Raw genomic sequence first — 11,712 nt, 5'->3', positions numbered from 1 at the left:
ATCTAATTAAGAATCAAACCAAAAACAAACCAACTTCCCATTTTTAACCTCGAATTTGGCCCCTGGGGCAAAGGCTGGTTTCACTGTCTGGATCCCGTTCCAGAACGGTGACCCATGAGCCTTAGACTCAAAAAAGGATTCATGGCTTCGTGGAGGCAATATTTCGCTTTTAGGAGGTCAGCCCAAAGCCCCTTAGCATCTACGATAGCTTACAGATCTACTTGGTCAGGAGGGCTGCATTCATAAGTTTGGAATTGAGTTACAGACATGTCAATATTCTTCTAATAACAAATGTGACTGACTTATACAAATGCCCAGTCAAAAATGTACCCCCTCTGTGTAAACAAATGTAAGACGTTTTAGGTCACTACTTTAGTGACTTTTCGAAAATGAGGATTACCCTCGGCCTCTGCATCAAGCGATGCATACAACCATACTACTTTAGTGACCTAAAACGTCTTATATTTGTTTACAGAGGAGTATTTAACAACTCGGCTGATTAATTCTAATAGTTTCCTGATGTAACTTCGAACCATGTTATAACAAGTTGAGGTATAAATCTTCACGGAAAAAAGAGGGCTGTACCTATAAAATATGATTTGAGTTTTTACTTGTTGGCATCCACAAAGGTGAATAATTATATCAGAAATATGACAATGGTATTAATCTAACAACTATCCATTCCATCCTATTAAAGTGACTAAGCAGCAGTGGCGGCGCTGGGGGTCTCCCTGGGAATTCCCTGGAATACCAAAGAATTTGGCCCAGAAAAAATTGACTACATATCTTTATACGTTCTGAAGCCCACGAGGCCACGAACTCAAGCTCATCCTGGCAGCCACGCGGTCCGACAGAACCAATGCAGCAGAGTCGTACCTCGTCTCCACCTCTCCCTTCCTCGATTCCTGATTCTCATATCCCAAATCTCCAACCAAGCTAACGGACGGCGGCGGCAAAGCGATTCCAGGTCCGACCAACTGGTCCGACATGCGATGGGTGACGGCCGGCCCATTCCCTCCCCTCCTCAACGGCTCTCCCGTTCGCCCGCGTCCCTCTAGGCCTCTCCTTCATCAGTCCTCCTCTGGCCTCCCCCCTGCAGGCGCTCTCCACGGCTGACGGCTCCACCTCAGGCAGTCCGGCCTCCGTCGCCGTCGGGCTCCATCTCCGGTAGTTCTGCATCCATCCAGTACTGCAAACTGCATTTAGCCATCCCCCATCCATCTACAGGCACCAGCCACCAAGGTAATTTCCCTCTATTTTTAAACAAATCTGTAACTTTTTTGTAAATTGCCACAGCCACTTAATGCTAGAAGGAGTATAAGTACCGATTGCTTGTAAATTGTAGGAATAATTGTTTGTTCCAATGTCCATCAGTCAATACCACATTGCCATTGCCACTGCCACTGATTTTTTACTTTGTTTATGTAATTTGTTGTTCTATTATACTGCGTTAGCAAATTTTTTTTTACAAGAATACCCAACAGCAATTTTTTTTACAAGAATACTGCTAAGCAGGAGCACATGTCATTAACAGATTTCATGAGAAAGGGATGATAGGCAATCATTACCGGAGACAACCTACTCTTAATCGATACAATATCGAGCAAATACGACCAAAATTGGAGGTGCAACCAAAATAAGGAGGGGATGTGGTGGAGGTTACCTCTACAAATATATAGAGGAGCCTAAATCCACATGCTCATTGCCACATCTCAGCGTCGTAAACCTTGGCGCTGAAACCTGTGACCTCAACGCCTTTTTGGCTGAGTTAACCTTTCCTGGAGGGTTTATTTTTGGTTGAGTCTTGTCAAAGGGGTCACAATTATCAATGTACACAGCTTGCTCATGTTGCTGGGTTGGAAAGATCATCTCTGCCTGACAAACGACAGTCCTTGGACGATGCTTGCACGACCGATGATCCAACGGTGCAAATCCACGCATCAGATGTGATTAAAGGCTCAGCTAGCTCTGTCGTCCATAAATCGTGCAAGGAATGTCGTGTGTGTAGCACTGCTCCCTGACAAAACAAGCTGGGGAATAACGAGCTTTGAATAAGACCACGCAGTGAAGTCATCCTTCGATGCCTGCTACAGTAGCTAGGGTCCATATAATTATAGCATGCACCCGTTGCCAACGCAACAAAGGGGTAGGGAGATCGCTTGATTTGAGGGCCATGAGTCGAGCTGCGTGCCATCTGTAAATAAATATTCCCAAATAGTCACAAATAGTGCAAAACAAGTGTATATATGACATGAGGAATTTAAACCCGGCGTGCAGACGATGGTGACTTGAATGAGACTGCCGATCGAATGGCCCGGAATAAAGTCTAAAATAAGATGACTTGATCAAGTAATGCCATGATTGGGACACACGCACACACGATGCAGCTAGCATGCCAGCATCGATGCCATGCTTACGCTCGGTGGTGCTAGCTAGCTCTACAAATACACTTCCTTAGCTAGCGAGGCTCTATAAATACACTTTCCCAGAGCTCAACCGAGTAAGTAGAGCACCCATGGCCATGGCGTCCGCGGACGAAAATGGGGCCGGCAACCACAACAAAAGCACAGACTCCCCCAAGGCTTCGACGGAGTTCCAGCTGAAGAAGTACCTGCTGCTGCTTGCCACCCTGGTGGCGACGGTGACCTACGTGGCGGGGCTCAACCTGCCGGGGGGCTCCTGGACGGAGGACACTCCCGGCGGGCAGGTGGCCGGCGAGTCAATCCTCAGGGAGACCTACTACTACCGCTACATCGTCTTCTACTACTGCAACGCCGTCTCCTTTGCGGCGTCCCTCGTCGTCAGCCTCCTCCTCCTCGTGCTGCATAAGGGCGGCTACCACCACTTGCTCCGGCCGATCATGGTGATTGACCTGTTCGGCCTTATGGGGGCCTACGCCGCCGGGAGCAGCCGCGACAAGTTCACCACCGTCTGCGCCGCAGTGATGGTGGCTGGCCTCGCTGCTTATGTCACTGTCGCCTTCATCTGGTACGTCCTCCGCCACGCGACAGGAGGCACGGCCGCCAACAAAAAAGAAGAGAGTCCAGATCAAGAGGCGGCGGCACTCGCGGAGCACGAGATCCTGATGGTGCTCGCCATCTTCGTGGCAACCGTCGCGTACGTGGCCGCGATGAACCCGCCCGGAGGCTTCTGGCGAAGCACCCAGGAGGGCCACCACACTGGCGGTGACCCGATTCTGCAGGGCGGCCACTCCGGCCGCTACAAGTCCTTCTTCTTCTTCAACACCACCGCCTTCGTGGCGTCCCTGCTCGCCATCATGCTCATCCTCGACTATAAGAAACTCAACATCACCAGGGACAGATTTGGCGCAGGGCGCTGCGGTCTCTATGCATCCCTCGTCATCGCGATCGGCGGCCTCGGCGGCGCCTACGCTGCCGGGAGCTGCAGGAACCTTGAGAGCACTGCCATTGTTCTGTCCCTAGGGCCAGCTGTGCTAATCTACATTGCTCTCCAGGTGGCTACAGACAAACTCCCGTGTATTGGTCGCATGTACAGTTATCCAAGAAAATGGCTGCCGGTAATAACAAGATTCGTCACTGATTCCACTTGCACTTCCAGGTACGTGTTTCCTTGGCTTGGCACATCATTGGCACGTACATATAGTTAGTTTTAGGATTAGATTTCCGTGCTAACCACATTCATTTTGTATGGCGAATGCTATTTTTTTTAACTTGATCAAACTTTAGAAGGTTTGACTTAAAACAAAGCTAATAAGCAAAGTACTCCCTCCGGTCCTTTTTACTCTGCACATTGAATTTGCTGAAAGTCAAACTTTGCTAAGTTTGACCAAATTTATATTAAAATTATTAGCATCTATAATATCTAATAAATATAATATGAAAATATATTCCAAGATGAATCTAATGATATTGGTGTTGTTATGTGAATGTCTATAATTTTTTATATAAACTTGGTCAAACTTGGATGAGATTGACTTCGGACAAACCTAATATGCAGAGTGAAAAGAAGATTCATGCACCACTAGATGAGACTTAACTAAGTCACATCTAACTCCTACCCCACTTGATTTTCGTGAAGATTCATGCAAGTTTATTACTCCCTCCGTTCCGTATGTAGTCACTTGTTTTTTTTTATTACTCAAATGATGTGACTTTGCTATTTCTCATCTAGGTGAGATTTAGCAAATCTGTAAAAAAGAAACAGAGGGAGTACGGTGTTGACCACATTGAAGACTTGGTTAAAAATAACTGGTGAATCATGCATGCATCAGTCGATGCACCACGATTCGTCCATAAACGTAGGCTAACTTTATCTGTAATCAGACGGTGGGGGGCAGATTATAAGGTTTGAGATCTACCCCACATAAATATAAGTGTATACTATATTAGTATACACGGTGGATCTATAATACAGGTCCATTTTATCAGTGAATTTCTTAATAAAAGTAAAAATAAAACAATTCGAGTCGCATACAAACATTATGTGAAATCTACAATAAATAGGTAATTCTCTTAATATATAGTATAGCATAAGTTAGGTCTAGGAATAAAAATTGGTCTATTTTTATATACCAATTCAAAAGAAAAATATAGAGGAAATCTAGCAAAGTAATTTATTTACCCATTTTATGCATGATTTGTATGAATACATACATTTATAAATAAAGTAAAATTATATAAAATAGAAGTCGATTTTACACTTATTTAAGAAACATAGTTCAAAATAACAAATAGAAAAAATGGCATTTTCCTTTTGGGGATAAAAAACACAAGAAATTTAGAATTCGCGTTTCATATGAACTACATCTGAAGTCAATGGCTAAATTTTGAGTCAATTATCAATCTCATACATTAGATTTAGGAATACATATCTAGTTTCATGTAGTATGAAATTAAAATAACAATATACAAAAACTAGCATGTAGATTTGAGTATATGCAACTTATATTACTTGCACAAATAGATAATTTTTTGAATAAACCTAAATATAATATAAAATACGTATGATTTAAATTATTTTAGAAACATAATTCAAAATATCAAATAGATGAAATTTCAGGTTTGATTTTTTTTATATGTAGTCCATATAAAATTCATAAATAACTGCATTTCAAAATATATTTTGTGTGAATTAGCGGTTGCATTAAACTAAAAGAAGGGAGAGTGAGAAGGGGGGAGGGGGGGGGGATTAGCCACTTTTGTGAATATACCCTGGAGTATACATTGCTTTTACAAGGGAAATACCATTAAAATTAGAATATAATAAGCATGCATGGAACATGTGGAGGCATGTCATTGTATAAACTAAAAAACTAGTACATTTAAGTATGACCCATCAATATTTCAATCAGTTATTGTTAGAAAATTTCACAAAAATATGTTTGTAAAAGAGTTGATATACTAGAGGGATGTGAGGAGGGTATGAGAGACAATGTTAGATCTTAGTTTGATGGCTTGTGATTTTGAATGACATGCCATGGCCCTTCAACATTATTTTGTCACATGTCAAAATCCTTTTTTATTTTTACAAAACTCCAGACATGTTGAGGTAAATTAAACTAAAAAACAGCTCGGGCGAGGCAAATCACTGTCAGGGGAAATAATATCAAATAAGTTTTTCCAGTGGTATATTTGGGCTACATGGTTGTTTGCAGTCTGAAATATTTTAATGGCACACTATATCTCAAAATTTACACAAATGTAGAACATGTACTAAATCTAGCAGCACAAATGTGTGGATCACTATGTTAGTTTCATGAAAAACAATATACACAACTCTAGTCAAACAATATACACTTAGACCATCTTATCTTGTGTTTGTTTCTCGGCATAACAAAACAATATGCTTAATTTTCAAAAACACCTATCTAGCAGTCCTGCTAGATGCCTGTCTAGTCCCGAATCTCGACTACTCTGGCTTCGTGTATACTTTGACATGCATAATTAAATCATAGCTCTCCATGCATGCAGTAGTATTATTTCCTACGTTTTGGTTTAATCATAAAAAACAATTCTAGGCTGCTTCTTAACTATATATGCCTCTAACTATGTATCTATCTGTAATGCATGGATACACAGACCATCCCCACCACTGACCGACGAAAAAGAAAAAGACAAGATTCTGAAGAGAGAACGTGATGAAAATGAAAAACTCAACAAGGCCCGCGAGTTTATTCAGTTGCTTGCTATACTTGCGGCGACCATCACTTATCAAGCTGGACTTGATCCACCAGGAGGCCTCTGGCTGGAGAGTGGGGAAGGCCATACTGTTGGAGACTCAATACTCCTCACAACACACCCAATACGGTACAAGGCCTTCTTCTATTCTAATTCGGTGGCCTTCGTGGCGTCCTTGGTCATCATCGTCATGCTGCAGAGCGAGATGCTAGTTAGGCTCCACATACTGGAGGCTACTATGATACTAGACCTGTTCAGCCTCATGGGTGCATACGCCGCGGGGAGCAGCCGGGACACGAGCACCTCCATCTACATTGTGGCCATGGCTGGCGCCGTCCTGATCTACGTGGTCATCCACATAGTCTTCTTCACGCTCGACCCTGAAGACATGGACACGGATATGCTGGACAAGTGTCGCGAGGTGCTGCTACTCCTCGCGATCTTGGCCGCCAGCATCACCTACCAAGCCGGGCTGACCCCGCCGGGCGGCTTCTGGGAGATGGACGACGAGAAGCACGGGCACCACGCCGGCTTCTCCATCCTCCAGGACAAGTACCATCTCCGTTACAAGGCCTTCTTTTACTGCAACGCGGCGAGCTTCATGGCGTCTGTGGCTCTCATCATCCTCCTCGTTAATCCCACCCTGTACAAGCCGGCCATAGAGTGCTATGCCCTCTTTGTGTGCATGGTGGGGGGCATGTTTGGCCTCATGGGTGCCTACGCTGCCGGGAGCTCCCTGCACCTCCGAGCCTCCATCATCATCTTGGTATTGGTTGCTCTGGTGTTTGGTTTTGTAGTGTATCTGGTACTGACGGGCTCCCACAAGCTGAAGCGAAAGGAACCTGCTGGACAAGGAGAGCCGCAGGGAGGTCATGTGACCGACGATGCGGCCAAGGACCAAAATCAACCTGGACAAGGAGTGCAAGGACATCATGTGGCCGACAATGCGACCAAGGACCAAATACAACCTGCACAAGGAGTGCAGGGAGATCATGTGGCCGACCATGCGGCCATGCACCAAAAGCAACCTGCAGAAGGAAATCATGTGGCTGACAACAACAAGGCCATATACCTGATGCTGCTAGGGATACTGTCTGCCAGCGTGACCTACCTGACCGGCCTAAAACCGCCCGGCGGCCTGTGGAGGGACGACAACAATGGGCATTCCGCTGGCAGCCCGGTCCTGTACGACATGCACAGGCGGTGGTACATGGTCTACTTCTACAGCAACTCCATCTCGTTCATGGCTTCCATCATCGTCATCGCCTTGCTGCTGCTCCTGCGGCTTCTGGGTAAGAAGAGCGATCATTGGTCGTTGCACACGGTGATGGTACTGGACATGCTCGCCCTCCTGGTAGCCTACGCCGCAGGCAGTGCCCGGAAGTGGGGCACATTTTGGAAGGTCATCCTGCTGCTCCTCCCCATAGTGATCTTCCTACGGCTTCTATTCTGGTGCAAGAATAAATACCATAGCACCGCAAAACCAAAACCAGGAGTCATTGCTGCTCCAAATCGAGAAGCCACTGCAACTCAGTAACTCACAACACTGATGATCAGCACCCCTCCGCTCCTGATACGGAGCACTGATCACCTGAATTTAAGGGAGTACCTAGAACTCATCTAGATGAGATATAATTTGGTCTCATTCATTTTGAAAACAAGAATAGATACAACCCACGTCAGCACACACGCATCTTATAGCATCACATCCAATGGCTATAAAAAGTGAATGAGACCAAATTATATCTCATCTAGATGAGTTCTAGCAAAACTGTGAATTTAATCCTTTGCTTCCAGCTTCAGTTGATGTACCACGTACCAAGCCCTGTGTATTGCGTTCTCTCTCCCAAAATGTATTCTCTGCTTTCTACAAATGTATTGTATATTTCTGTATGAAGGATCTTCATAATAATAAGAATCAATTAAGGTCACTATTATCTGAAAAAAGATACGCAAGTAAAAGTTGGACATATGTAACGCCTGAATTAGGACTAGTTTCGGGAACTAAGATATAGGAATGAGTTTCATCAAAAAGATATATGTAGAAGTTGGGACATTATACCGAGTGGCGGAGTTAGTATTTGCGAATTTAGGTGCACAGAGCTCTTCAAGACTCTGTCCCACAAAGTCCTTGAATTTTCATAATTTATATTCATCTTTCAAGTCTCTGTCGAAGTGTACAGTCCAAATTCCAGACAAATTTGCAATCCAATTAATGATTCATTGTTTTGCATTTACAAACAATGAATTGTAGCAGGAGATTAAAAAAAACAAGAGAAAAACGGGAAAACGCATACCTCTCTGTTTCCTCCTAGGGTTAGATTCTTCCCTGGAAGGGCGCAGGCGCAGCCTCACACGACGCGTGCCGCCACGCCGGACCATCAGTCACAGCAGGGGCGGGCTACAGGAGTTTCCCGCTGCCGTGCGGCGACGTCCTCTTCCCGTCTTCTGGTCTCGCCTATCGCCTCGCCGGCCCTCGCCCCGTCGGCCTCAAGCTCGTGTCTCTCTAAGAAAAGCGGCGGCGCTGTGGCTCTGGAGCTCCAGCCCAGTAGCCGAACATCTGGGGAGTTGCAGCCCAGACGATGGACTTTTCTGTTTTCTTTGGGTCAGCTCCTTAGTTAAATGGGCTCCACTAGTTGGATTCCGTACGTTAATCTTGCAATGGAAGGAAATATTTCCATATGTACCCTGAAAAAAAAATGTTTCCATATGACACAATCCTACCATACAACCTTCCAAGTGAACCCGCCGGTCATCGTCGATGAGCTTCGGGACTCTTCAGCATGGAGGCTGCGAGGAACGCTCAGGTTCGTCCTGAATTTTTCCACCGAGCAGGACCGGCGGTTCATTTTGAAGGCCCAGCCATGGCACCATAAGCGTGAAGGAGTCATCTTCGCCGAGTTCGACGGCAAGGGAAACCCAACAGAGGTTGACCTTGGCGTAATGCCAATATGGGTGCAGGTTCGTGATCTAGATTTTGTACTCAAAACTGAGAGCATGGGCTGGACATTAGGAGAACAACTTGGGGATGTGAGTGTTGTTTCCCGTAGAGATCACTTAATTGTAGAGAAATATCTGCGTATAAGGGTGGAAATCCCTCTGCATGAACCTCTTAAGACAACAGTAGATTTTACTCCTTTGGGTAGTTCCGAGAGTGTTAAGTATGATGTTAGATATGAGAAACTTCCTTTGTACTGCGAGTGTTGTGGGATTGTAGGACATACCTCAGAGCGTTACTGTAGTATACCTAAGGATAAAAGGGTTGCTTCTTTTCCAAAGAATCTTAGTGTAGAGGCATATTGGAAGGGAACATGGGCGAGTAAAAGAACACATTTGTTGGCCGGCTCCAACAGCAACAACTACTACAGAGCTGCAGAAAAGAGTGTGGTCAAGGTGACCAAAGCCGTGGTTGACCTCACGGTCACGGATATGCTCACTACGACATCTACGACGCCAGCCGCTGCGGCGTTTCGTGGGCCAATCCAGGAGGGTGTCCCGCTCGGCCAAGAGGGCCGGGTGTATGGGGCTCCAACGTCGTCCCACGCAGGCGCTGGCTCTGGTCAGGAGGACCAGCCAACACTTCCGAGACCCTCTGCTCTCTCTGGCCAGGCGGGCCAGGGAAAGGAGGCGGGGGGGGGGGGGGGGGGAGGGGGGCTCTTTCTTTGGTGCTAAGCACGGCCAGGAGGGCCATGTGCTCGAGCGCCGCATGGGGACGACTATATCGCGGGCTCTGGTGCATGCTGATGGCCGCATGTTCGACGCGGCAATCCAGGGGAGCCAGGGGCTTCTCCTGCCGGTTGCTGTTTCTAATTCTGATGCTGCGGCTGGCGCAAAAAATCTGCAGGACATGTTGTTTAAGCCCGGCATACTGGAGGCACTCTCAGGTGCAGTTGCGGCAAGGCTGGCTGACCAGAACACGACTAATGATACTGGAGTATTTACTTTTGCTGCTGGTAAATTTCCATGCAGGGTCAGAAAAAGAAGAAAGAGAGAAAGGATAGAAAGAAGGGAGGAAATGAGAAGTCAGAGAGTGATCGAAATCAAATCATAGGGAAAAAGAGAAGTAACCCTTTTGATGCCCCACAAACGAGTACTGATTTAAATTTTTCTTTTGAGAGAGAGATGGATAGCTATGAACGCCTGTTGTATGGTGAGACGAGTGTTTCCTCTAAGAGAGTTTGTATGGATAGAGTTGAAACTAGGAGGGATGTGGATGGGGTTATTACGCATATAGCGAAGGAAAAAGAGGAGGAGGAGGTTTACACACAACAAAGCAGGGAGTCCATTGGAGAGGACAGAGTTGCGGGCACTGATTTGGCGGCCTCCGGTCCGGAGGACCGCCAGGAGAAATGAGAGCAATTAGTTGGAACTGTCGTGGAATGTTGTCTTCCACGGCAGTTCGAGAGCTCCGGGAGCTCCAAGGTTGTACTTGTGCGGATTTGATTTTTTCTTTCCAAGTCGCATTTGAATAAAAGTAAAGCTGACGAGCTATGTTGTATCTTAGGTTTTAGTTCCATGTTTTTAGACGAGAATGATGGCAAGTCTGGTGGTCTTGTACTTTTCTATCAAAAAGAGAATAAAGTTGAGTTGAACTACTTGTCTTCCCATTTTATTGATGTTTTGTTTATGAATGATAATTCTGTAAATTGGCGCTTTACGGGTTTCTATGGTTATCCGGCATGGAATGAAAAATATTTATCTTGGGCTGATCTTCGCCAACTACATTCCCATGCTGATTATCCTTGGATAGTCATTGGAGATTTTAATGAAATTATCTATTCTAGCGAAAAGAAGGTGGCAATGCTAGACCAAATGAAATGATGCAGGAATTCCGTAAGTGCTTGAGTGACTGTAACCTGGAGGATATGGGCTGTGTTGGTGATCCATTCACTTGGAGAAGGGAGGATATCCGTGAAAGGCTTGATCGAGCTGTCTGTAATTTAGAATGGGCAAATAAATTCCCGCATGTTGTCATTATTAATGGGGATCATGTACACTCAGACCATTGTCCTTTAATCCTTGACACAGATTATTTTGATAGTAACTTGTTTAATCATCGGAATGGTCATGTGAGACAATTTGAAGCAAAATGGTTGAAAGAAGATACTGTTGAGGATATTGTGAAGACTGCTTGGGAAAAAACAAAGTTGGCGGGTATTGGTCCCTCTCTCGCAGCACGGACTAGAGCAGTGCATGATGATTTATATTCTTGGGACCGTATAACTTTGAAAGGACCAAAGAGGAGAATAAATAAGTTAAAAAAGAACTAGAGAGGCTGAAACGTGGCCCTATTAGTGGTGAATCCCGCTCAAGGCAAAAGGAAATTCTAGTACTCATTGAAAATCTTTGGACCAAGAGGAATTTTTTTGGATACAGAGAGGTCGAGCGAACTGGCTGCTACATGGGGACCGTAATACTTCGTTTTTTCATAACACTGCAACGGCTAGGAAAAAAAGGAACAATATTAGAAGACTTCTGGATGACACTGGTGTTTGGAAACAAGGTAATGATCTGAAGGAACATATTATGGGTTATTTCTCCAGTCTTTTTACAT

General features: G+C 45.2%; 1 protein-coding gene across 1 annotated transcript; it reads left to right on the top strand.

Moving 5' to 3' along the window:
- Positions 1 to 2,508: 2,508 nt before the first annotated feature.
- On the top strand, positions 2,509 to 7,850 carry LOC125516947 (uncharacterized). The gene is made up of 2 exons (XM_048682200.2): positions 2,509 to 3,579; positions 6,060 to 7,850. The coding sequence occupies exons 1-2, from the start codon at positions 2,516 to 2,518 to the stop codon at positions 7,693 to 7,695; spliced, it is 2,700 nt and encodes an 899-aa protein (XP_048538157.2). The 5' UTR covers positions 2,509 to 2,515; the 3' UTR covers positions 7,696 to 7,850.
- The last annotated feature ends 3,862 nt before the right edge of the window (positions 7,851 to 11,712 follow it).

Source organism: Triticum urartu, chromosome 6A (genome assembly GCF_056163025.1).
Source record: "Triticum urartu cultivar PI428250 chromosome 6A, HENAU_Tu73, whole genome shotgun sequence".
Classification (NCBI taxonomy): domain Eukaryota; kingdom Viridiplantae; phylum Streptophyta; class Magnoliopsida; order Poales; family Poaceae; genus Triticum; species Triticum urartu.
This window is presented reverse-complemented; position numbering and strand designations above follow the sequence as displayed.